Genomic DNA, 27843 nt, shown 5'->3' with positions numbered 1-27843 from the left:
CAACACATATATGCTCGATAATCAAATTAAACTTCAAGTCTTAGATAATAAATATTACATTAAAACAGTCTAGAAAACCAATAAACTTTGAGACTAATTGTTATTGATGTAATCAAGCCACATTGATCTAGCTATGTGGTCTCTAACATCATTCATAACATTGTCGTCATTCAATGCATGTTTTCCCCTTCTTGGTTAGCCCCCGAGCTTTTTTCATCTACCACATCAACATCATTATCTTCAAATTGTTGAAACAAAGTATCATTCCTTGATTGCATTCTAATGAAATTGTGCACGGCACAACATGCAACGAGAATGCGTTTTTGCTTCCTAATTGGATAATTTGGCATCAACTTTAGAATAGGAAAACGATTCTTAAGCACTCCAATGCATCATTCAACAACATTACGTAGTGATGAGTGCCTAAAGTTGAACAATTTCATTGCTCCTCTTGGATGTTGACCTCTTCCTCTAAAATCACGCAAGTGATAACTCACTTTGCGATATGGTGCAAGAAACCCACTCATGTTGGCATAGCCGGAATCAACAACATAATATTTACCTATTCCAAGAACAATGCATATAAGTATTTCACTTGAACAAAATACAATAAGAAAAAAATTACAAGTAATTTGATATGTTTCAATGACTTCGTACCTTCTTTTGGCATTGGAAACCTATTCTCTTCTCTTGTTATTGCATCCATCAACACTCTCGAGTCATTAGACGTTCCTTCCCATCCGGTGTAGACATATGTGAACATCATGTCAAATGAACATGCCAACATAATATTTTGTGTCACACTAACTTTTCTACCTCAGTATGAAATTTGTTTTGATTAAGGAGCCCATGCACTGATATGTGTTCCATCAATAGCGCCAATGCAATTCTACCATTTTATAGTTCAATTCATAACATGTTAGTACACAAAATATAGTTTACTTCAACCTAAGTTGTTATTCTAGAGCTTTAAACATGTATCTTTCTAGGTACTGTAGAAAAATAATAGTCATGATCTAACTAAATAATAAAATGTACTTTATAAATATATTACCTGAAACTATGGATCGTACTTCGGATTTCCCAAAATCTCAGAAGGTGTCGCATCCATATTTGGAGGTTGAATTATACGAGTACCAAGTCGACATATTGCTTTGAGAACTCGGTTAAATTGTCTTGACACAGTCTCTTTAGAATGTTGAAAAGTTTCAGCAATTACTCTGTTGCGGATTGTATGACTGATAGTAAACAAGAACATGCATACGGCCTCTTCCACACAAACTTATCTATCATCTTGTAGAAAGTTCAATTCTCTCAATGTTGAGAACAAATTCCTGAACGTGTTTTTATCCATCCTTATAATATCAAATAACCTATGTGGATGTCCATTCAATAAATCTATCACATATTGGCGGCCTGAAAAATGTGAAGTCATGCATGGCTCTTTATTTAAACATGAATAATGATCATATAATCTTGTAACTAAAAGCAACTCTCCAAGTGAATCATCCAAATCAGATGATGAATCACTTTCTGAACTTGAACCATTGTTGTCCACTTCATTTGAATCCATCCTATATAGACAAACAAATAATTATATTTTACAACTATCAAGTAATTAATAGCTAAACAAAGTGACAAGACAATACTATATGATAATAACATAACATTAATCATATTACCAACACAAGTCATTTCCATACTCATTTAATTATAGTTCATCATAAAACAAAAGATCTCAATACCAAACACAAAAACATATCCATAGTCTTACTATTCATCATATTACCAACACACTAACTAACAACCAACTTGGACTATTGAGGTTTCTTACTAGGGCTATAACTATTCATTTTAGACTATTGAGCCATAATTTTTTTCCTCGATTCAGACAGCTTCATAAACATCCTCCTCCAATTCGAGTTAGTGAACTTCTCCAAAGCTTTCAAATAAGCGATATCATCAACATCTTCCATGCCCTCAAGTACTTCCATACAATCTTCAATGGTACTTAACTGGATACTTCCTTCTCTCTTTTACGCTTAACCTTTTCCAATGTAGCCTCATTCTTGGCATCAAGTGACTTTACCCAAGCTACAAGAGCTTCGTCCATTTTGGTTGACTTGGATGACTTTGACTTTGAGGAAAGATCACTTGGAGGGAAAAGAGCACAACGCTTGGTACTGGTTCCTTCATGTCCCTCACTAAAAGCCTTTGAACCACTTTCGGTACTTTTTCTAATGTGTGCACCAGTGGTAAGAAATCCAGCTTCTAACTCTCTCTCAGAATCAGAATTTGGAGGAGAATTGGTGGATGCATGCTGCATTTGACCAGTAGCAGTGGTATTATTGAAAATCTGTCCAAGCACCTCATAATGAGAACAACCTTTGCTACGGAAACGGATAGCAAACTTGTTTTTCTGTAAAATTTTAAAATAGGTTGGCCACACTTAGAAAATAATATTATATAATGCATATCTATAAAGAAAATACATTATATAATACAATAAATACCTTAATACCTTAATATAAGTTGACCAAACCTCATCAGATGCTTGAACAGTGTTTGCAACAGGGCCTCAACCCATCCCAGTATGATTAACAAGCTTGGCAAACTCACGGTGAATCTTTCGCAACCGATTATATTTTTTCTTCAATTTTTCACGAGTGTATCTCTTACCATATTTGTCAAACAACTTCATGTCAATCGCATCCCATTGATTCTTTTCTAAAGTGTTGGTTTGCAAGCCTTTTTTTGTCTCTTCATACAATAGACTAATAACGTAGTCTTCAATAGGTTTTGGCCAATTAACTTTATCATTAAGGTCATTTTCAAAGTCCTTATTTGACATCTTTCAGACACGTACTAGAACAATGTAAACAGAAATATAAAAAATTAATACAAAGCTAAAAGCTACATTCACTTACGAATGTTAATGCTAAAGTATAATATTAAAACTTAAGGTATGAATGTACAAAGCACAAAAACAATAGAAAACTACACATGAATCAAAATATTGTGATGTCAATACTTAAAGCCAAAATTTCTAAGCGGACTATGAATGCACTGGTTCACATAGAAACAACTACAATTAGGAAGAAACATGGTAGAAAAGATATCACTTTTTGATCTTTTCTAACAGAACTTGCTACTAACTCAAAGAGTGACAGTAAGTAATCAAACTTCAGGTGAAGGAGATCTTATTTGTAAGATTTTACAAATATAACGTAGTTTTTCTCACGACCTTTTCATCACTCTTCATGTAATGTAATCGTGCATTTTTTATCCTAATATCGCAAATAACACAAGGAGATACTGAATTTAAGGTTTGCTTCCTTGGACGTTTTAATACTTAAAATGTTCTCTTTCATGCACTTCTCCCTTTGCATTGAAATGTTGATCAACTTAATCCTAATATCGCAAATAACACATGGTATAATACGTAACAGTCTTGAACTAGAATCATGAAAGGAAACAAAAAGGAAAGGCTTTGAAATCCCCTAGTTTCAGAAGTTGTGCACCTCGTTGCAAAAAGTCAAGAAATTAAAGGGCAAATAGGATTGTTTCCAAACAACATAACATACTAAATTGAGGGGGCAATTATGACTGAAATATTCCAGATCAGAGAAAACAGTATGAGGCAACTCCACCTCAAGTAACTTAGGCAAAGTTGAAATAGATTCAACTTCACATAACTAGATTAAGTCTATGAACAAATACGATACTTAACAACACATGAAAAACATCTAGAAAAGGGTTGGCATGGAAATGTTTGCCCCTAAAGTCACAACACCAAATCAATCTATGCAATGGTACCGGGTTAGCATTAAATCCTTTCATGATAAACACAACACAAGAAGAGCCACATGATTATAAGTTACATTCGAAAACGGTCATCGAACCTTAAGTAACATCTTATTCAACCCAAAATCAGCTAGACTTGACAACAAATTCAGTCCACAAAAATGACAGTATGACTGAAATATCCCAAATCGGAGAAAACCCACATCACAACAAATTCAGTTCACAAATCAATCCTCATTGGCACATCAGAAAACATAAATAGAAGAGTTTTCAGATTAATTACCAAGCTATGAGCTCAATCGAGCTCAGTTAGGGTAATATATACACACAGTACACAAATGAATCATACCAATTAGATAGATAAACTCAATTTCTGACAACCCAACAAACAAAACACATGAATCAACTTTCACATCATTTCCTCCATTTTCAAAGGCACGAAACAAAACAGTAAAAGACAGACTCATTACCTTGGTCGTTTCTTGCAGTGAAGAGAATGGCCCAATTTTGTCCCCAATCAAGCACTCAGAGATTCGAGGCTTAAAGTTATTCACCGGAACCTTCACCCTATTGCCCGGAATCTCTTGGTCGTTCGTCGTTAGTGAGGCGCAATGAGTGGTTTGCGTAGCGCAGGTCTCAGACCTCCATCGCGAGTCGCGACTCAGGGATATGAATTCGTGAAAACAAAAACCCTAAAACCTGACTTTTGTTGTTTTCAAATTATAATGGGTTGTTTTTAAATTTTTTTTTTTGTTCAGTTTTGCAAAATGGGCTTACCAAACAGGTTTTTTTACATTAAAACTTAAAAATTGTTTTTGAGTTAAAAACTTTGGACTCAAATCCAATACCAAACAGGCTCTTAGCTTTTAGCCCAGAAACAGCTTTTCTGTTCCAATCTTTTTGACCTAAAATTTTAGCTCGGGATTATTAAAGAATGAACTTAGACTATTTTTTTTTCTTAAATTGAATTTTAAAAAATAAATAAATATGTAAACTATCGTAAATTAATTTTATGAACATTTTAATCTAAAAATATTTAAATTCCGATAAATATTGAAAAATCACTAAATTTTCCACAAAACAAGCCTTCAACTTTCACCAATCTTTCAACCCTGAGCTAACTTTCAATTCACCAACCGTTGCTTTGTTAACCCTGTGTTACTCTTATCTTGTAAATTTTCATTGCTTTGTCATCCTATGCAAAAAATACATAAACATAATTAGTTGCAAAATAATATTATGTACATGACAAATAAAATATCAATAACAAAACTCACAATTTCTGTGGCACTCATTGCTATGCCAACCATGGCTCTCTCCAAGCTTCCCTTCCATAAAGTGCATGCTTTGTTGATAGTCTTCCATCGATCATAAACACCATCACCATCCCGCCCGCCACCATTGCAGTTTTCTTGAAACTTTGCAATGATTTTATCCCACAAAACCTTCTTATTTTGATTTGTGCCAACTGCACCATCTTCGCTAACAGAAACTCATGCCAAGCATAAAGCAACATCTTCCTAACAGGTCTAATTATGACCTCTAATATGCTCTCTTGCCATGTTGAACAATTTGGAAATGGTAAGAAATGGTAGAAAGATAAATTGGAAGAATTGTAGGAGAAAATTGAGTTTTGTGTGGATGTTTGAACAAATACATAGATATTTATAGAGTTTATGGGTGAATTTTGAGTTAAATATATTTTTTTTAATTATTTTAGCATTTGGATTTAAATTTGGACCGTTAGATCTTTTTTTTACTGTTAGATTTGATTATATTCAATTTCAGCCGTTGAATTCAATATATTTTAAAATAACATATTCTAAAAAAATTAAATTTGAATCTGGACCATTGGATTAACCAACAGTCCTTAAAGCCCAGCCCTTGGATTAAAATTATAGTCGTTGGGATGATGATGTTCGCCGACACACAACTGACAGTGGGGCCCACCCCTGTCGGGAAAGCCTTGCAAGCCAACCACGTGGGGTGCGTTGGAGCGTGGGCGGGCCAAGATTGGCCCAAGTGCCAGCAAGTCCACTCGCACGAGGGGGAATTTGGGGGGGTATTTGGGCCCAACTTTGGCATTTGGCTTTTAGCCCAATGTTTTAGCATGGGTTGGGTGGTGTTTTGGGGGGGGAATAAATGGGGAAATTTGGCTTTTAGCCTATCATTGGAGTTAGTCTAAATGGTGAGTTATATGTGTTAAAAGGTTAATAACTTAAAAATTAAAATTTTCCACCATTTGCATAAAAACACGTGATGTACCATCCGTATACCCATCACAATTAAAAATTTCTCATATTGGGAGAGATTAGAGAGGAAAATTTTCTCGTATTGGGAGAGATTAAAAAGGAAAAATTTCTCGATAGAGAGAGCGAGGGGACACGCGGCCCAATGCTAATGTATGCTTGGGGTGTATGTGTCAAGCGCTTTTTATTTTACTTTTTTTTTGTATAAAGGGGGAAGACTAGTGATAAGCCACGATTATTCACTTCTTCCAGACCTGAAGAGGTTATGGAGAATTTCAATCTGTCCTTGGCCATAGGCAAGCAGACTTGCCAGCTCAGAACATCGAAACCAAAACCTCTCATATTTTTTTTGTTTATTAGAGAGTTGCAATAAGCGCCCTTATTATGGATCAGTTGCTGTGTTTATAAACTTTAATTTAACAATTGCTAGAGCGGAGTTTTGTAACTTTAAAATATGCAAGGTCTAAGAAATCAACGTTTTTATAAAATGAAAACTAAAGAAAATGACTTGAAAACTTTGAGTTTTAACGATAAAGACAAAATAAAGGGTAAAGTAATAATACCATGATTGACTTTTTAGTATAAAAATGTGGTTTTTCGTTAAAATGAACAGTATTTAGAGCTTTTCGTTAAAATTTCCTTTTATAAACCCTTAATTTAATTAATTTTTAAATTTCAGTTGAATCGCACATGGTATCGCTGGTTTAGCTATTACGCAAAGAGAGAGATTTACCAATGAAAGCTCGTGAGATCAACACCTATGCAGTGCGGATCATATGGAACTTGTGTATCGCAGGTGACAGACAACTCTAGTTCGACCAATAGCATGTCGACACTTCACACAAGCAACCAACTACCGAAGTACTAATTCTTCATTACTGACTTGAACAATAGAGAGCTTGATTATTCAAGTATTTCATGGATGATGGAGCAAAAACAAAGGCTCGACAACTTGTGCTTCTGTTCATGAGTTTATCATACGTGAGTAGTTTTGGGAGATGTGATTTTAGGGTGCTTGTGCGAAGTTGAGCACAAAGTTCTTTGAAATTCTACTATTTAGAATCGTTCATGTAGATACGGGAAAAAATAGTAAATTTGAATTGACTCATACAATCATTAAGGAATTAGTTCAGCTTTAACGTTATCTTAGGAACAGAAGTATTGAAAGTCCAAATGAAAAGAATGTTAGAACGCTATTTAGGACATTAACTAATTATGATAAGGTTAATATAACGTTAGTATGCAAGAGTAGTCCATGATAGCTGGGATGTTGGTTGATGTAGTTAGAAAACCTTGGTGGCATCATTGAAATTTGCCCATATGGGAATACTTTTAGACTCACTCTAGTGATGGACAAAGACTTTCGGTGGTTGGTAAGTTGCAATAATAATATTACTTGTTTATATATTTATTTTTGGATCAACAACTATTATTATTACGTGGTTGGCATCTGCAAATCATAACATACCAATATGCATTGCTGCACACATATTACAACTCATGAATTGTGACTTGTGAGTAACACGTCCGTTGCGAAAAATGACTTATTTGATAATCATTTCGTTTTAATTTTTCATTCTATTTTTGAAATTGATGACTAAACTTATTTAATGGTTACTTTTTGTTTCCCAATAAACTAAAAGCTACTTTTTGAGTTTTCAAAATTTAACTTTCAATTTTCATATATTTTTTTAGAACTAAAAACTAAAAGTCATTACCCGACAAGTTTCAGTTTTCAAAAAATGTAAACCAAAAAAAAATGAAAATTGTGATGAGAAAGATTTTACATGCTCGTGTAGCGGCCCAAACTTGACAACTCATATAACGTAACGGGATCATTTTTCAAAAGGCCCAAACTCACACGGACATGGGATCGGAGCTCAAACTTTTGCTTGAGGAAAAGCATAAATGCTAGGTGGGAATAAACAGCCGTAAAATACTAGGAAGTTCATGAGACACAACTATGCCTATGCCATGGCAAAAGAGGGATAAAAAATAAATGTGAATTCATATTATTTGTAGGTAAAACACAGTAACACAAAACTTCTGACAGCAGAATTCATGCTATACAACAATTCCCCCCTTGAATTACATACATGTTTTACTTACAAGCGCGGTTGGGTAAATACCATTTCAGTTGTTGCTACCAAACTCTCAGACCAAAACAAAGTTTAGGAGACCCGGAACCAACGAATACATCTTTGAACAGACAATTCCATTCCCATTTTTACCCATTGTGTATTGTATATACCATGAAGATCATGAATTAGTAGACGAGCACTATAACATACCGGCTAGGCTCCAACCGATGAACTCATTATCTGGATCTGTAGATATACGAGGCCATATATAGTTGCATAACGTTAGAGACGGAAAATCGTGAGTTTTTTAGGTGGAGAAAAATTGGACTTCAATGAGCAAAATATTACCTTGTTGACAAGCAAGTTCACTTGCTCTCTATACATCTCCTTCAAGTCCACAATATCCGCACGAAGCTCCTCCAGCTACACATGCAGCCACTTTAAAATCAGGACTAGCCGTAGAGTCAATTTTCATGCTCCCCAAATTAAAAGTAGATAAACAGAATAATTGGAAAATGATAATTAAGGAATGGGAATAGGGAAATCTTCACTTTGGTGCAACTAGTCATACATGCTTAAGGAAAATGGTTCATGTGGACTGTTATCGAATATTTCAAATACTAAAAATTGAAAGGGGTTTCTCTAGACAAAGAAAAATAGCATACAAACAAATACGATGGTAGATTAAATAAAGCCTCCATCTATCCAATCTAAACCTTTTTTTTCTTTTCGTTCTCCAAGTTATACAGCACAAGTCTCGACTCAATTAAGTTTGTCAAAGGAGGCTACCTTAACTTCTCTGTTTAATAAAATGTTAGAGAGTAAAACAGAAGCAGCATAAGTAGGAATAGATTAAAAGTGAACAGAAAAAAAACGACTAGAGCTAAAATTTAGCACTCTCAGACTCATGCTGTCTCTCTTCTAGTTACCATCCAATCTATAAACATTGAAAACAAGAGAGAGAGAGAGAGAGAGAGAGAGAGAGAGTGAGTATACACACACATAACATAATCATATTCATATTACAGCACCACAGGAGACCAATAAACTGCTTCCCTATTCATTCTCCATGCCAATACGGTAACTTTGGAAGGCAGAGAGGTGTCCATTGAATATCATTGATCTACAGTTTTAGGGAAGCTAAATGATAATAATAACAGTTTATAAACCGAAAAAATTGCATGTGAAATGGTGAATTGGTTTTAAGACACCAACTTTTTATGGCTTATGTATGACTCCTTATCTAAACATTAGGAATTCAGAGTTCTATCACCTAGGAGTTTTGGATCACTAAATCCACATCATAATTCAGGAAATTCAGCTGCTGCTATATTGGATAAAGCTAACACCTCAAGAAAGATTATTAACCCGTCAATGCACACATTAGCTACATTTTCAAGTTTTAAAGGAATTTTAACGAGGCTGAGCATCAAAATTTATAGGTAAAAAAATTGAAACTTAATTGTACCTCCTCATCGCGTTCGCCCATTAGCTCCAGTGCAGCAGAGTGCCGTCTCCTTAGTGCCTCTAGCTCTGCTCGCATACCAGGCAACATGCCAGCCTCTGCCCGTAACTTTTCACACTGCAGCAACATAATCAATCTCAAGCTCAGTTACAAGCAAGAAACCTCTGCACAATATTTATTACAGATTCAAACTCACCTGTTCTGTCATTTTGACTAACTCCTCAGCAAGAGAATCACGAATAGATTCCATGGATGCCTGAAGTAACATTGAAGAAAAACATATTAGACAAAAGCACAGTAATAAACATTTTCTAGGGAACTTAAGAGTCCATGCTAGTTCATTTGGTATTTTGTTTTTTTAAGGTGTAACGCCTAAATTAATCTGGAATATTAGTTATAATAGCAAACAATACTATAAATGCGATGTAGTTCTCAGTGGCATTATTGTATATGAGGAGCTTGGAAATTAATACACACCAAACGAGACATGTAAGATGCAAGTTCACCCTCCTTCTGACGAAGAGAAGCTTCAAAAGCACTAGGTGTCATACTCTTCATATAGTACGGACTCATAGTTGCCTCTCCAGCATTTCTCCTCTCAGAGAAACCATCGGATGAGTCCAAAGATGCTTGCAGAAAATAGCTTTCCTCCATACTCCCCAGGCTGCTAGCACTTGAGAGTTTTCGGCTCAAGCTTCCTGTAAAACGTTACAAAATTATACCATAGCCGACAGACAATTGACAGATGTAACATAATTTACACAAACCAAATCACACCATTCTCTAAAGCCGAATTGTGCCTTGTTATAGTAGTCTGTTCAGATACAGTAGCAGAGCGGACACGAGCTGTCTTTTCCAACTCTAACTTAGCAGCTTTCTCCCTTTCTACCTCCTGTCAAAATCAAAAGCCTAAGTCAGGGAAGCTAATGATCACTAATATCGTATACTGAATAAGGAACTCAATTTTGTATGCTCATATAAGTTTTAGATCAACGGCTTTTGTCTATATAGTATGAATAACTTCTTTGCTGCATCTAATATGAAATACTAATCATAATCTGTAAACGAAAAGAAAATACTAATAGTAATAATAATAGACTACTTCTAACACTATCAGATAAAGTTCCTGTTTCTTACTGCCTTTTTATTTTAGTGAATTCTGTTTCTTACTGTAAAGAATAAAAGATTGTGACCGAGGAAAGGAATCAATCAAACCGATACAATGGGAGTTTGCATCTAATATGAAATACTAATCATAACTTAGTAACCGAAAAGAGAATAGTAATAACAATAGACTCTGTCTAACACTATCAGGAGAAGTTCCTGTTTCTTAATGCCTTTTTTTTTAATGGATGCTGTTTCTTACTGTCAAGATCAAAAGATTGCGACTAGGAGAGGAATCAATCAAACCAAAACAATGAGAGTTCTCTAAACAATTTAAGCACATATGGTTCAACAATTTCCTTTCAGTTGCCTTACTCCTCATTTAGAATTTAGATACATCCATCAACTCTTGCTATTACAAATATTAAAGGAGCAATTTCACTTAACAATCAGACATAAATATCAGAAGCAAGGCCACTTTCATAGAATTGATATAAAATAATTATCAATGAACCAAGAAGTATCACCTGCTGTAGCAGTTCCCTATGCATCAATGCATCTTGTAAATCTTGCTTATGTTTTCGCCTGAGTTCCCTAATTTCTTCTTCAAGCTGGTTTGCACGGCCTTCTTGAGTGTCAGCTTCCTCCTTTGCTGCAAGGTACTCCTGCCTATTTTCAGCTGCTCTTTGTCTCTCCTTTTCAACAGACTTACTTAACTGGGATTGCTCAGCTCTAAGACATGAAATCTGAGATATATTTCTGGTATAAGTTAGTGAATTGATAACAAAAAACTGAGAATTCTCAGTGATACAACCCATAGAAATCCAACCTGAGCCTCAAGGACGTTAATTCTAGATAACGTTTGAGACAAGCGCTCTTTAACAGATCGTTCTCTTTCCTCAGCAGCTGCAGCTTTGGCCTCTGCTTCCTGTAGAAGCACTAAAGATAAATGACATATGCATATTTCAAATTCTAAATCATAACTTGTTAAGACATTCCACAAACCTGGAGTCGAGAGTTAAGAGACCTCTCAACAGCTGCCCAAGCTTCTGCCCTTCTTGAATTTGTTTCCTGTTACCAAGGAAACAAACAAGAGTCAAGACTGTAATCAAACTCCATCCTGACTCAAGCAAATTAAAGACCAGCATCCAAAGTGCATTAAAATCCTCAGAATATGTCCCAAAGAAGCATTCAACTCTTCCTTCACCTGCATAGCTTCAATCTGCCTAAGAAGAGGCCTGGTAGATTCCGGTACTTGGGTAATCAACTCCTCACATCGGCGCTCACTTGCCTAGAAAAAAAAAAACAACAGAAATCAAATAAATTGCAATACATTTGCAACACTTGGAGCTAAAAAAATATATAAGAAGAAAAGTGAATGATAATCAAAGGAAGCTTTACGTACTTGATAACGTTTCTGAAGATCCTCAATGTCACGGAGAAGCATGTCTTCTCTAAATACTGCCTGAAAATATATGTACACATAACTTAAGCAACGAATTTCGGTAGGTCAGCTTAAACCAACAATGACAATAGACAAATCAAAAACCTGCTGCTCCTTTCTAGTTAGAGTCTGCCGCAATTCTTCAAGTGCCTGAACTAGCAAAGCCTCACGTTCCTCAGCCTCTTTCAGACGCCTCTCTAGTCCCGATCTGGCTTCATCGTTGGCACGTGCCTCGGCCAAAGCTTCTGCCTCCTTGGCAGCAGCCAAAGCATTAGTATAATACTCTTTCTGTGATGCGAGTTCCATTTGGTGCTTTTCAATGGTCTCCTGCAGCAACTTTTCTGTAGCCATCTTGTCCCTCTTAATGCTCTCTACTTTATTCTCTTCAACCTGAAGGAAGAACCACATACATATTACTAATGACAGCCATTTTCACCAAATAATGAAAACCAATTCACTAGATGCAAACTCATTATCCATATGTATAATACCATATAAACATAAGAATTAGAAAAATAACGTTCCTTTGTAAATAGTTGATTGTTTCAACCTTGCAGCTTTGAAAGAAAAACAAGGGCTGACCAATTTAAGTTTCATAGCATAGCATCAATGCAATTTCAAACTTTATGATGACTGAAAGAGTTTACTTTGAACAATTAAATCAGAGAACCACAATTTTAAGGATGCTAACTTGAATTACCTGAAGTTTAGTACTCAGCCCTTTCTTCTCTTCTTCAAACTCTCTGATCTAGTATTCAGTAGAAAAGGATAAGAATAGCTAGAAATGAAGGATAAAAGAATGACCAATCAGACAATAAGTAGACATGCTGTCATACCTGAGCCCTTAATTTCCTAATTTGAGCTTCTTGAGCAGCCTGCTTTTTTGATAGCTCTTCGCCTGGTACGTAAGATTGCATATATGAAAGAATTTCATAATGATTGAAATATAAAATCTAGTCAGAAGTCCTCTGGTTCAGCAGATAACACACAATATCAGGAATTACACATATAATATGTCGCACATATATGATGCAAAGATTCACACACACACACACACACACACATATATATATATATATATATATATAGAGAGAGAGAGAGAGAGAGAGAGAGAGATGTTCTTAAAGACTCCAGAAAAAGTCAGTTCAGTAAAAATTCTTAATGCTCCAAGGACAAATTCATTTTAGCCTTTCAATCAATGTTGCAATGATTCACAATCTTTCCAACCCAAGCCTACTTAATGTCTGATTTGTCATTTGCTCTTTGTCTACATTTTATGCAATCATTTCCTACCCTACCCTAAAGCGAAGTGGCCCCCCTCATCCTTCACAACTTTGTTATTTGCTTGCTCCATCAACATAGAATGGAGCCATGTTTAACTAAGAACAGAAAAATGACTGAAAGCTGTACTTCACCAAACTTACTTGAGGCAATCATGAAAGCAACTGTAAACCGATGTATTATGATACCTACCCTAAACTAAAGCCAAGTCGCCCTTCACATCCTTACAACTTTGTAATTTGTTTGTTCTACCGACACAGATCAAGTCATCCATGGAGCAATATCTAACTAAGAAAAGAAAAATTATTGAAAACTGTACTTTACCAATCTTACTCAAGAAATATCATGAAAGCGACTGTAAATCATTGGAAAAACTAAAAATTTTCATAATAACCAATGCAGCAACCTTAACCAAGTATACGAACCGGAGTATTATCAGTTCCCCAGAATACTTAACAATTATTTTTTCTTTGACAAAGACCACCATAAATTTCCATCTTGTACAAGAAAACTTAACAGACTGCTATAAGTTGTTGACAAATCTGGGAACTAACAAGGAAACATTTATACCTAAACATAAACAAAATAGCTTCATATATATTAAACAAAAAATAAATATTTCCAATACATTTTTGTCAAGAAATATATATAACGTGTAGTAAAATGAACCAAATATGGAGGGAAAATAATATCTATACCTTCAGCCATAACTTGATTAATTATTTCATCCTTTTCCTTCAGAAGAGCAGCAGCGTCACTTTTCTTATTCTGTTCCCGCCGAAGTGTGTCCCTTTCCTTAGTAAGAGCATAAACCTGCAATCATACAATGGAGAAAAAAAGGATCAATCCAAAATTTTAAACAAACAATACAAAAGCCAAGTTAGCATATCATCAAAAACATGAAGGGCACAGTTAACTATTAGATCAATCCCAGGAAAACTATAAACAGGAACTCATGAGAAGACCTACCTTCCTTTCAAGTGTTGCAACCCTTTGATGATATTCCTCTCGCAGAGACTCAACTTCTGCATCACTGGATTTTCTCTGTTCAATTACTTTCACCAGTTAAAAAATGTGAAAAACTATAACAAGTACTTTATTATAATTGTTGCAAGGCTGATAAAGCAATTCAAGGGGGAAAATAATAAATTGATCATGACAAGGTGAACCAGTCAGCCATGGTTGGTTTCAAGAAAGACCAGAAGTTTGTCCAAACATCAAACATATAAATAAGGACAACCATGAGATTGTATGTAAAAACTAGTAAGTTATAAATCCATAACATGATAATTACACTGAAAGTGATAAAGCATCATGAATGCCTCCCAATACACAAAATGAACAATCAAAATAAATATATGCTTTTAAGTTTCATTTACATAAAAATAAATAAACCATAATTGAAAGAATAATGCATTTAATTTTAAAATAATAAATCAACATAAGTAATGATAAGAAGAATTAGCATAATGTGGCTGATACAATTTCGCCCATCATTTTTCAATAAATGTTTCAGTGACAAGCCACGGGGGCAAACTGCCTCTTTGTGGGAATTTCCCTAATTGCCCATAGTTGCAGCCAAACTAAATGTGAAGATAAGGGTATATATGGAAGATGGTAGCGAATGCAAGTGCATTATAAACCAAGTCTGAACAAATCAAAGCACAAGCATACAGGAACAGTAATTATCAAATCTACCCAATCGTAAAGAATAAAAATTTACAAATACATATACCTTCAAATCCTCAATTGCAGCTTTTAATTGCTCATTTTCGTTCATAAACTTTGCAATCTCATCAGCTTTTGCCTGGAAAAGGAATAAAATATAGATGTCATAACAGAAGACAAATAATGAAATGAACATGAACAATGAAACATAAATGCATGCCAAGAGAACCACAGAGGATAGACAACATTAGAGATTTTACTATTGTTTTTCATATTTTAGGTACCTTATCTAGTTCCCATATACAGAATTAGGTAATGTTTCTTTTTCCCTAAAGCAACACAGACACGTAGCTAAAAGTACAAGGTGATCAGGTTAACTATCCAACTTTCATAAACATGTATAAATATATAGGGTTTGGATCCGGGGACACATGCTTTTGACACACATTTTGTAGAGCCCACTTTTTAATGAGTGTCAACGATCAAACCAACTATATTTTAGTACATCATAGATCATCCTTGCAAAAAATTAAGCAAATCCAAAACCATTAAGACATTCCTGTGTAGTGAAGAAACAAAAGAAAACAATTCTACAAAGTAACACTAAATTTAATCCAATGGTTATATGGTTCGGATTTGAGTATTTTTGCTACATATGATCTTAGAGGGAAGACCTAAAAGATAGACGGTTCAGATCGTTGAAATACATTACGAAATGGGCCCCACAAAAACGTGTGTCAAAAGCATGTGTCTCGGGATCCTAACCTATATATATAGAGTAGTTCTATCCACACACCCATTTTACCTTCCACACACCCCACTCAATTTCCAGTCGTCTCGAATGAATTAAAGAGGATCAAAGGAAATAAATTAACAGGGGGTGAGTGGAAGGTAAAAGGGGTGTGTGGATGGCACCACCCTATATGTGTGTGTGTGTGTGTGTGTCGACACTATATGACACTACTAAATTAAAAAAGATTCAGTCAAGAAGTTCAGTAGCAGCGTCTGAAGTGTCTATCCACCAAAATGACAACAACAATAAACAAATGGTTAAAGTATTAAAAGCTCTCAAATAAGATGCTACCTATTGATTTCATTGTGTACCTGAGCTTGTCTTGCAGCACCTTGCAATGCAGCTTCCATCATTTTCATCTCCACCTTAAGCTTCTCCAATTCAATCAAAGCCTCTGAAGAGTCAGATGCATTTTCTCCTGAGCTCAAATGCTGCTCTTTAACGTCAGCTTCATTCTCATCAGCTCGTTGATCAACTTCAGGTTCCTCAACAACAGCATTATGCTCTTTCAAAGCCAATTCAGAAACGGTATGCGAAGCATCATCAGAATGATGCACACTGGGTAGTTGATTAGTAGATAATCTACCAACGGTATGAATCTCAACGGAGGGCTCATCCAAACCTCCAGGCTGACTATTAGTCGATGGCTCAGCTTTGACTGGAGAAATCATATCAACATTCTCTTCAACCTGTGTCATATGTCCATCCTTCTCTACTTGTGGTTTATGTTCATCCAAATTCTCATGCACATCGACTATATAATGTTCCTCACCCAGCAGAGCAGTACTACCTTCCTCAACTTGATCTACTTCAAGAAATCCTGACTTTTCTTGCAATGATTCTGAATTTTCTGGGGGTCCCGCTACAGAAATCTTGTTGTCTTCTTGAGAATAAACAGAATCTGATGGGCCAGCATTCTTAACAGTGGATTCAGGTTGTTCAACCAGCACTGAAGGTGACTCGGATTCAGATTTTTCAGACTCTGCTATCACAGTCTTTGTTTCCCCCACAACCGCAGCAGGGTTATCATCTTTTTCTTTCTTTACAACTTCATTTTCCTCCTTAGCAGCCATCTGTTCAGTTGTAGATTGTTGCAAAGTTTCAGCCTTGACCCCTTCTTTATCCTCAACAGTAGACGTTAGCTGTAGAGATTCAGTTTCCCCAGGTGATTTGTCAACCTTAGGTGGAGAATCAGAAGACTTGGCTTTCTCTGATGATTCAACATTACTTTCCTCATTTTGTTGCCCCATAAAGGACATAATCCTTTCACTAGATGAAGGCCATAATCCTGAAGCTGTCGTACATATAGAGAGGACATCTCGTTTTCAATTTCCGTCCAAAATAGAGAATCAGAGACCATAAATAACTACCGAATAATTCTTATTATTTAAAATCTCTTTTAGCCACTTATAGCGTACACGACTTCCAACCAAAAACAAAACCCATCAAACACAATGCAATTAAATACACTGGGAGAAATCATAATTTACTACCAACCAAATATGCAATCTATATAAGCTCTAAACGGTCTTTATTTTCCTTTTGGATTGGTTGAGCAAAGCAGTTTTAAGTTGCTCAACACAAACCACGACACCATTTTACTTAGCAAAACATGGAATGTAGCCCATATTTCAACCCGATAAGCAATACCATACTTCTCATGTAATAGAATACCAAAAATAATAATAATAATAAATGAAGTGATACAAATATGAACAATGTGTGAGGTTGAGAACCACCTTCATGGCCGGATTCGGCTTTCTCTCTTTCTTCGAATCCGAGGGCACTATCGAAATTCTTCTCGATGTTCTTCACGCTCTCCTGGAGCTTATTCACGGCCCCGGCGAGATCGGGAAAGTTCCCCAAAGAGACTTTCCCACTGAACCACGCCATTCTCTGTAAGCAAAAACGAACCGAATCAGATTAAATTCACATTCAATTTCCAAAAACCAAACAAACAAAAGCCCATCGGAATTGGAATAAAACATAAAAATTGATCAGGATCCGATTCGAAACGGGTGGAATCGGAGAGGAACGGAAGAGAAAGGAACCTGGTTGTGGGGGTAAATTAATGCCGGCGGATTTGGGGATCAAATCATGGTGGTATGCTTAGTTGAGCTGAAGGAAGAAGCTTCTCTGTGATTCGGGTTTAGTTCAGGACCAGTAAAATGAGAGAGAGAGAGAGAGAGAGAGAGAGAGAGAGAGAGACGGTTGATCCGAATTATGATTGCTCATAAAAAACTAGAAAATTCGAAGTACTGAGTTCCATCATGACAAGATGCACGGCGCCGTTTTCGCCCTACATAAAACTAAAATATGAAAAGAATTTTCTTTGAAGGAAAAAAATACTTTTTAAGAGGAACTCAATTAGAGTGATGGTCACTTAACTAAAAATTTATGATTATTGATCCTTTAACTCATCAAAATATGCAAATATGGTCATTTTCGTACTCCGTCAGAATTCCTTCAAAATAACTCATGTTGGAATGATCATTGCTCCAATTGGGTAAAAGTTGAAAAACCATTGCTCCAATTGGGTTAAAGTTGAAGGATCTTTGCTACAATTTGTTTTCATTTAGTTTTCCATATTTGCCCCTTGATTTATTATTGATTTGGTACTAAGGTGCTTTTATAAAATGTAGTATAAAAAAAAGCTGAGCTCAAAAAGGTGTTTGGTAAACACTTAAAAACAGCTTATTTTCACAGTTTTTGGTGAAATAAAAACTGAAAATGTGAAGCAGCAAAAATTGAGCTTATTCTCACAGCACAGTAGAAACAATTTTTTTCAAAGCATAGCAATACCAAACCAGCCATTAGCCTCATGTGCGTGACATGTGACTATTTTGACAGAAGTTCTAAAGGAGTTGACAAAAAGGACTATAATTGCACGTTTTGATGAGTTAAAAGATCAATGGTCATGAATTTTCAATCGAATGACCATTGCTTCAATTGGGTTAAAGTTGAGGGACTATTGGTACAATTTTCTCATTTTTTTAATACTAGAAAATAACTTCCATATTATAAATAGTTAAAAGAGAAAATTTGTTAGAGATCGGAGTAGAGTAGGATCAATGTATCATTTCGTCTTGTTCTTTTTATTTGTGTTAAATAAATAACATGAATATAGAAGAAAAAAATGAGAAATGAATATAAAGAAAAAAAGTGAGAAATGAATACATAATACATAAGGCATGGTGGTAACAGATCTTCATTGTGGTGGCGAGGGATCACAAATTATGGAAAACATTTTGCTTCAAAGGAAATGGAAATTGGTTAGGGTAAGAACTTTGTGGTTATAGAGTGTTATAAATAGGCAAAAGAAAAAAGCTTTGCTATTATTATTCTGTATATATTGTGTTTGCTTTACCTATGAACTTGTGGTTCACAAAATTCAAACGTGAAGTTTCAAGTAAGTTCCATAAAAGCTTGAAGTTTTCTTAAAACACTACACTTATGAAACCCATAGTTTTTCATGAAAATTTAAGCCAAAACATGTCTAATAGAACCTGAATGTTCTACGCCTTGTGTATGGATTACTTTTTCTCCATAATACTAACCACAATCTTGTTCCCTTTTATAACAACAACATGTCAAATCTGGACAAACTGGACTTTACCGATTTGGAAGTCTACGAAAGAAACTACATTAAGTGGATCTAAGATGTGAAGTTCCACCTCACAGCAAAGAGTCTTAGGGCTACCATTGAAGCAAAGACGGCGATCCCGACTAGCGAAGCTGATAAAGCAACCTCTATGATTTTTATACGAAGGCATATGCAGAATGCACTGCAGACTAAATACCTTGTTGAAGAGGACCCACAAGCTTTATGGCTTACTCTAGAAGAGTGTTTTGATCATCAAAGAAATGTCTTCTTGCCTAGAACAAGACACAACTGGCAACATTTACGTTTCCAGGATTTTGAGTTTGTGAAAGAATATAGTTTTGAAGTTTGTCGAATCTAATCACTACTCAAGTTCTACTAAGAGGATTTGACCTAACATGACCTCCTTGGGAAGACCTATTCAACCTCTACATCAACAATATAGGGTACAAAAGTTTACAAAATTCTCGGATTTGACCTTTATCTTGCTACTTGCTGAAAAACACGACTAACTGTAGATGAAAAATCATGAAGCTAGGTGCAGGGGCTTGTCTTTTGTGCCTAAAGCACATGCTAACACAAATTAAGGCCCAAACCAACATTGTAGGTGTGGCAGGCACGACCAGGGTTCCAACCTTAAGTTGAAGGCCCAAGGTTAACAGAGTTATGGCCCATCCAAGAAAGGAAACACAGCCCCGAAGCGCGACAATCTCTCTCCTAAAACCTCAAATTTCAAGAATAAAGACTAAGCACCTACCACTATGGAAGCGGATATGTGTTATCGATGTGGTTCAAAGAACCATTGGACCCGTGTTTGCCAAGATTCCACTAGAGTTGTAGTTGGGTATCATTCACGTCGTGAAAAGCTTGAGATCAATTCTGCCCAAGTAGAGAATCCCGAACATACTAAGATGGATTTTCTGACTTTAGAAGGCATATGCTCCAATGGAAGATTAGATTCTTAGATATGGGCCTATATGTTGGTAGAATTTACCATGTTGGACGAATTTCCCTATATGGACGAACCCCCTTTATTTTATTGGTAGAACAATTTTATTTATTTGGATTATTTGTGTGGTGTTTGTTTTAAACTTTTAGATATTAATTTATGAATTGTTTGTGAGGCTCTTTACGCACCCCAATCTGAAAGAATGATGTTGAGCTTTAAAGACATTCAGGATAATAATTATCATGTTGAATCCTCTTAAAAAATGAAGTTGAATTCCTTTGCATAGCTTTCTATGAATATGGCCAGAAGCATATTCTAGAAAAGATGGTGCGTCTTCTGAATGGCTTGTACGTAACCATCGACTCCATTGAAAGCCACCATGTGGTTGGCTCTGCATCAGGGCTTGCATGGAAAACTTTGATTGCCATGATCGTTTGGGACACTCTGGATGTATTATGATGCGTTGTATCCTCAAAGCTTCACATAAGCATCCCTAACCTGAAGTTTAGGCGACATTCAACGTAACTTTACATGCCAAGCCTGTTTGTTGGATAAGCTTATTACCCGCCCATTTGCAGACAAGATCCAAATGGATTGTTTAACCTTTCTTCAAAGGATTAAGGGAGACATTTGTGGATCCATTCAACCATTATGGGGACCATTTAGATACTTTATCATATTCGTTAATCCTTATACACGTTGGTCACACATGTGCATTTTGTCGACACAAAATGTGGTATTCTCGAAACTCTTAAATCAAATTATTAAGCAAAGGGCTCACTACCTTGATTATCTGATACATAAATCTATATGAAAGTTCTTGAAGACATGCATTTAATGTATCAAATAATTTTAGACCACAGATCACCCTCTTAATTAGATTGAGGCGTTCACTCTACAAAATGAAGCAATCCGGGCAAATGTGGTATAACCATATGAAAGAGTATTTTATTAGTCAAGAATATGTAAATAATGAATTATGTCTGTGCGTGTTTACTTAGAAGTTATATTCCAGATTTATGACTGTGGTAGTTTATGTTGATGACATAAATTTCATTAGGACTTCTGAAGAGCTTGATAAAACTATTGCGCACCTAAAGTCAGAATTTAGATGAAAGATCTTGGGAAAACTCAATATTGTTTTAGTATAGAGATCGAGCATTGTTCAGATGGTATCTTAGTACATCAATCAAACTACACTCAGAAGGTGTTATGATACTTTAATGATGATAAAGTGAAGCCTTCGAGTACTCATGTGGTCCTCTAAACGCTAGATGCAAATGAGATAATTTCCATCCTAAAGACGATGAAGAAGAGGTTTTAAAGCTTGAAGTTCTATTAGACCAAATATGTCCTTCGATGTTGATCCTTTAGCAAGATATAGCAACTTGCCTAAATGCAGGCACTAAATTGGTGTTAAAGACATCTTTTGTTACTTTAAGGGCACCTTGGATTTGGGTTTATTCTATCCTTATGCATCTTAGAATATATCACACCATCTTGGTCTTTCGAATGATGCTTGTCTTGTTGGTTATGTTGATGCAGGTTACTTATCTAACTCGCACAATGGACATTCTCAAATAAGTTACGTCTTTATCGTAAAAAAAGACCAACCAAACATACCTTAATTGCGACTTATTCAGATCATGCTAATATTCTCACATTGCACAAAGTCACGTGTGAATGCTTCTGGTTGAGAGCTGTTATTGAGCATATTCAAAGCAATTGTGGGCTTTCTTCCCTCGTTGACGTCCCTACAATGATATGAAGATAATGTCACATATCGAACAGATCAAGAAATGATACATCAAATAAGACGACACCAAGCATATTGAGCCGAAATTCTTCTTCTCCCATCAGCAACAAGAACATTGAAAGATTGAAGTCAAGTAAACTTATTCCCAATACAATTTAGCCAACCCCTTCACCAAGTCAATGCCAAAGTCTACTTTCCAGAAGTTTGTTCAAAAAATTGATATGTGTAAACATTCTGATTTGCAACATTGTTAGTTCTCTTTGAAGTTATGTCAAACTTAGGGAGAATATCCTAAAGTATACTCACTTAACCTTAATGTACTTTTTTCCCTACGATTGGAAGCATCTTTACTTTGGTTTTTGGCTACCTAACTAGGTTTAACGAGGCACTTATCTTTGGATGGTCAAACCCTCGTATACATCTTAGTAGACGTTTAATATTGACTTTGCACTGCATTAACTTCCTTGGACTATGGGTATTTGTCTCATCTTAGGTTTTACCATAGCCATGTTTTGTGAGACTATTTCAATATGCAAGTTCCTTATTTAAGACTAATATGTTACTCTATTAGTGTCGATAAGACAACTTCATCAGTTATCTTTGCAAGATCTGATGTGATACCTGTTTGAGTATTTTCATACTTAAGGGGGGAGTGTTGTAATTAATATTTATTACATTTGTGCTTGTGTAAATCATATGTAGATTAGGTTTAAGATTACTCTTTATTCTAGTGATTCTTTTTTATTAGACTTTGTATTACTTAGAGAGCAAATTTCTCTCCCCATGGTTTACTATAGGTAAAGGCACTGGCATAGGAGAACTGACATCCTACAATTTCCCTACGTCTTATTCTCTTCACTCTCTCTCTCTTGCTGCACTCTTGCTTTCCTTTTTTTATAAAGTTGTCCATAACACCAAAATAGTTTTGGATACATTATCCTATATCTAATTTTGTATCCATAAGTTTAGCGAAATCAATTTCATGGTACATTGTTTGGTACAAAGTAAATTAAAAAAGGAGAAACTTGAAATAGGTCCAATTCAAGATTAGTCCACTTTTTAGTTACTTTTGGCTTAGCTCGAATGATTAGGACTCCAGGTCAGCACTTTTTCTGATTAGGTTGGTTTTTTTGCATTGTTCCTACTATTTTACCCTCCAATAGCTTTTGCACGTTCTCCATATATTTTCCACATTTTAGAGTTTTAGCATCATTCAAATTCATTGTTGAGTAGTTTCGTTCATCTTCCTCTCCGATTTCTTAAAAATAATTTTTTAATTTGAATTTCTTATCAATCTATTTTTTAAGGAGAGTTTTAATCACTTTTGACTTTCTATGCAAATTAAGTCTGTTTTATCCATGCAGATTTCTTCAGAAGACCATATTATTCTTATCCATGCAGATTTCTTCAGAATACCATATTATTCAAAGTTCAATAAATGATAATGTTTTTCCTTTTTGTTTTGACCATACCCAATGACACACCCCGACCCAAAATGCCCACTAGGACTCCGAATTGAGTTGTGCTAGCTGACACCTGGAAGGTAACGAAGCCATAAAGTATAATGATGTGGAAATGTGAATAAATTTAAATCTAAAAGTGTCTAAAGACCAGAGTGCGCTGTGAGCGGGAGTGAACCCATTCACACACGACGTCAGAGCATAAGTAAAGTACAGTAGTGTGGGTAAGGATCACACCTTCAGAGGTAGCCACATATACTGAGATTCACCACGAATCCTCGTCGATACGAATTGTCAGCATTTAAAACCTGGAGAGGTGTAAAACAGAAAACCTGAGTGGGCAAAAACAAAGCTTTTTGAAAACCATTTCTCTTTTCCAAAAATAATAACCCTTTACCATAAAACCCTTATAATTTCCCAAAAAATAATACTACGTATATACGTAAAAACAATGCACAAAGGCAGTAAAAACCAAGTATGCCATGTCATAGCATTTCAACAATGAAATATGTAAGCCAAGTGAAATAAATCAATGCAAAATGATGTGCTAGCCGGAGTCACCTAACATGACATGTACGACTGAACCTATAGCTCATTAAACAATTCCTGCACACGAGTCGGAACCACCTAATGTGGTCTATACGACATGTTGACACCTGCCTTGGATCCAAAGTGAGCGTACGGTGCAGGAGGTGAACAATCACGTGAAGGCTGGCCCTGGCCCAGGACGGAGCACTAACACCGGGATGCAAGATAATGAGCACTAATTGCCTTTAAACAATACCATACACACTGCAATGACTACCATCAATATATACTCACTTGAAGCTTACCTGGGCGTCCATAGCATCATGCAATAATATGCATAGCTATAGTAATACATATACTAAAATGTAATGCAATTGACATGGCATTTAAAAATTAAATCCATTTAAAACAATTTCTGGGAAAATGGAAAACATATATACGGATATATAGAAAACCAAAAGCCCACTCACCTGAAGTCTGCGCTACAACTCACTAGCATAAACATCAAGGCGTCACAAATGATCGGTGCCTAGAACAATTATCAAAACATGTCTTAGAATTCTTATCAATAGAACATGTAACTTTCATCTCTTATTTAGGAAGATCCATACGTCAGATTCCTGATCCGTAAATTTCTAATATCCTCAAATATTACGTACTACAATGTATCAAAATTTGGTGACGATCCAACGTTCGGATCGTTGATTGCTATAATAATCGAGCGGTGGACCTTAAGGAACTACGTTCAAACGACATAAATTCGTCAATCGGACTTCACCAATGGAATTAGGGTATTCAAATTTAGTCTAGGAAGGTCAGGGGACGTCTCGACCCAAGCGCCGCCACAGGTGGCAGTCGGCAGCCCCAGCTCGCAAGAAAATTCTACTATTTCTAAAAATTCTCAAATTTTACGGGAATGAAGATCTCAATAAATGGAGTAACTTTCATACCTGTGACTAAGGCCAATTTGGCCTGGAAAAGCCTCTATTTCGTTTAAACACGTTGGAACCTTATAAAGGGTGCATCTTGATTCATCCTCATAGCAGCTCTGATGCCCCCAAACTTGTTTGGGCTTTGTTCCTGGACTCTAGAGAAGTGTTTTGGTGGTCGTAATTGAAGGATTTAGCTTCATAGTTTAAGGAATGGCCGCCATGAGCCCGCAGCCCCACCATCGGTTTTTCACAAATTCACACCCAAATTTCTTCTAATTTTGGGTGGAAATGGAAGATAAGAGGTGGGGGATTCATGTAGGGGAGATGAGAGGTTTCATTTGGGCCAGAAAACCGACGAAAAAATGCGTTGGAAAACTACCCGACGGGTCGGGTCGCACGGGTTGATAAGCGAGGGATCCTAATCCCGTGCCTCCCTTCTTTCTCTCTTCTCCTCCTTTCTCTCCTCACCCATTGGTCACCCTTTTCTCTCTCCTCTTCTCACCGGTTGGTTCCTCCCTCCTTTCTCTCCTTTATACACCATCTATATCGCCCATTACTTCTTTCTTTTAATATGGGCCACACACGTGGCATTCCAGAATTTTCTCCAAAAATCTAGAATTTTCTTGAAATTATTAATTTACTACAATGTCACCGACTTTAAACGTTAATATCTCATTCATTAAAACTCCAAATTGCGACGAGTACTACGAGGATACACCAAGAAAATGAATCTTACATGACACGTCACAGCAGTCAACAAAAGTCAGCACTTTGCCTCGGATGGCATTTTTGTAAATTCACTTTTTTAAAATTATAAAAATCGTAATAATTGGGGACCGGTCGTTACACCCAACCTTCTCCCTTTATCTTAAAGTGGACCTAAATCACCTATCTTCTTTCTCATATTATTTACTTAGGTAGAACAAAAATGAAAATCGTTTGACAAATCAATTTTGCTCGAGATACAAGCATCATATTATGGGTCATCAAAGCACTAAAACACATTAAATTGGATGCAATTACTTTTCAAGTCAGGTACATTATGTTTTATCCTTCCTTTATTGTTTGTTGTGCAATTTTCCACATTAATTCTTTATCTTAATCCCTTTCTATCATCGCTTTCATTGATATGCTTCCTTATCTTTTATTTTCAAAAAAACCTATATGCTTCCTTCTCTTTTATCTTAAAAAAAAACCTAGTCCATGGAAGGTGAAATCGGGTATTAGGCAGAATCTTCTACAAATAAAAATTTAACTTTGCACAGTAGACTAGTCAACTAGTTACAAGTTAGTCAGTGATAAAAAGTGCAGTTGCAAGAGCAAAACCCAACTGGCTAATATGTTCAACTAATTAGAGTCTGCCAATATTAGTTTCACGACACTAATCCATATGCTTGAACACATTTACATATCAGTTCATTATGCAAACAGCAATGACAAAGCAATTAGGAATTAAAGCATGCTGGATTGACTAGTCAATCTCACCAGTCAACTAAGTACAAATTTGTATCTATTAAACAAACACAAATCTACGAATCAAACTTAGTTCACTACAAGTTATCCTAGTCAACAACAATTCAGTTCATTGCTCATAACATGTAGTGTAAACTTTGAAATCAATTGTACTGACTAGTCAAATGTACTAGTCAACTGAGTATAGATTGTTAGGTGGCCACAAGCATATAAACCTAGCAAACTAATAAAACTAAAACAAGACAGTGTGATCTCCAGTTATGTTTTAGCCTTGATTCTTGAGTTATGTGTACTTGGTTAACAACGTGTCAATATTAGCAAACTCTACAATGTTTATCTCTAGCAATGGTTATTTGGTCATAAAGAATGCTATGTATAATATTGAACACAAGGAAGTTTTTTGGCTGGAAAAATCCACCTCTGGGTTAAAAAACCAGGGACTCTCCACTGAGTCCAATCCGCTAGTATAATCAAGGTTCATATAAAGACCACACAAGCTCAATTCCTAGATCCTTATCTACGGAGTAGCTTTACCTTTGTGTAAAATTGCCTTACACGAGATGGATTCCTTCGGTTTTCACGAAGTGGCAGCTCCTTCTGAGCTCTTCACATTATGGCACTGAAATAGTGTCGTCTCCAGTCTTCACAAGATGGCAGCTCATCCTGAACTCTTCACCTTGTGGCACTGAGACCAACACACAAACTATACATATGATGATATGACAATGATATGGGATTTGATGTCTAGTCAGTTTCACCAATCAAACACTTGAAAGATGAAACTAATGAGAATCCAAAACAGGTCAGTTCACATATATGAAACTTGGAAAAAAACTTGACCTAAAATAGAAATCAAAATCACAAAAACAATGTCACCCTATGCAATGATGTGGGTTTTAGTGCATTAGTGTGATTTTGTGGCTAGGGTTTTCAAGTAAGAACACAAGAGGTAGCTTAAAGCTAAAAATCAACTCTTTTCTAAAATGTAAAACTCCTAACCAAAACAAGCGAGCATATAAAACGAATTTAAGCAAGCAAACTCAAAGATAAGTTTAGAAATATTGGGTGAAGAACATTACCCATAAAATATGTTTGATGCTCCTAGGAGATATAAGATGAAGATGAAAAGAAAAAAAAACTATCAAAAACTTTTCCAATCTCAAACCCCAACAACAAATGAACCCAGAAAGATGAGTTTCAAACAAAGAGGGGATGAAAAGCCATATGTCATGTGTAAAATCAATCCAGAAAGATC

General features: G+C 35.8%; 1 protein-coding gene and 1 pseudogene across 1 annotated transcript; both read right to left on the bottom strand.

Moving 5' to 3' along the window:
* Window positions 1-130: 130 nt before the first annotated feature.
* LOC126634448 (uncharacterized) lies at window positions 131-1607 on the bottom strand (annotated as a pseudogene).
* Window positions 1608-8042: 6435 nt separating this feature from the next.
* LOC126634444 (golgin candidate 5-like) lies at window positions 8043-18133 on the bottom strand. Its single transcript, XM_050304969.1, has 20 exons — window positions 17941-18133; window positions 17629-17785; window positions 16201-17183; window positions 15164-15235; window positions 14398-14472; window positions 14127-14241; window positions 12984-13045; window positions 12848-12895; window positions 12253-12537; window positions 12109-12168; window positions 11911-11994; window positions 11709-11774; window positions 11533-11631; window positions 11231-11449; window positions 10377-10491; window positions 10077-10297; window positions 9796-9855; window positions 9603-9716; window positions 8483-8557; window positions 8043-8380 (listed from the first exon to the last, which is right to left on the bottom strand). The coding sequence occupies exons 2-20, from the start codon at window positions 17780-17782 to the stop codon at window positions 8348-8350; spliced, it is 2940 nt and encodes a 979-aa protein (XP_050160926.1). The 5' UTR covers window positions 17783-17785; window positions 17941-18133; the 3' UTR covers window positions 8043-8347.
* Between the last annotated feature and the right edge of the window lie 9710 nt (window positions 18134-27843).

Source organism: Malus sylvestris, chromosome 9 (assembly GCF_916048215.2).
Source record: "Malus sylvestris chromosome 9, drMalSylv7.2, whole genome shotgun sequence".
Taxonomy (NCBI): Eukaryota; Viridiplantae; Streptophyta; class Magnoliopsida; order Rosales; family Rosaceae; genus Malus; species Malus sylvestris.
Note: the sequence above shows the minus strand (reverse complement) of the source record. Positions and strands in the feature narration are given on the sequence as shown.

Excerpts from the sequence above, each read along its gene's own strand:
- LOC126634444 (XM_050304969.1), bottom strand. The coding sequence starts at position 17,782 with ATGGCGTGGTTCAGTGGGAAAGTCTCTTTGGGGAACTTTCCCGATCTC. Across the intron at positions 13,046-14,126 it reads TAATCAAGTTATGGCTGAAG|GCGAAGAGCTATCAAAAAAG; the intron begins GTATAGATATTA and ends CTTACGTACCAG. Across the intron at positions 8,558-9,602 it reads TGGGCGAACGCGATGAGGAG|CTGGAGGAGCTTCGTGCGGA; the intron begins GTACAATTAAGT and ends CTGCATGTGTAG.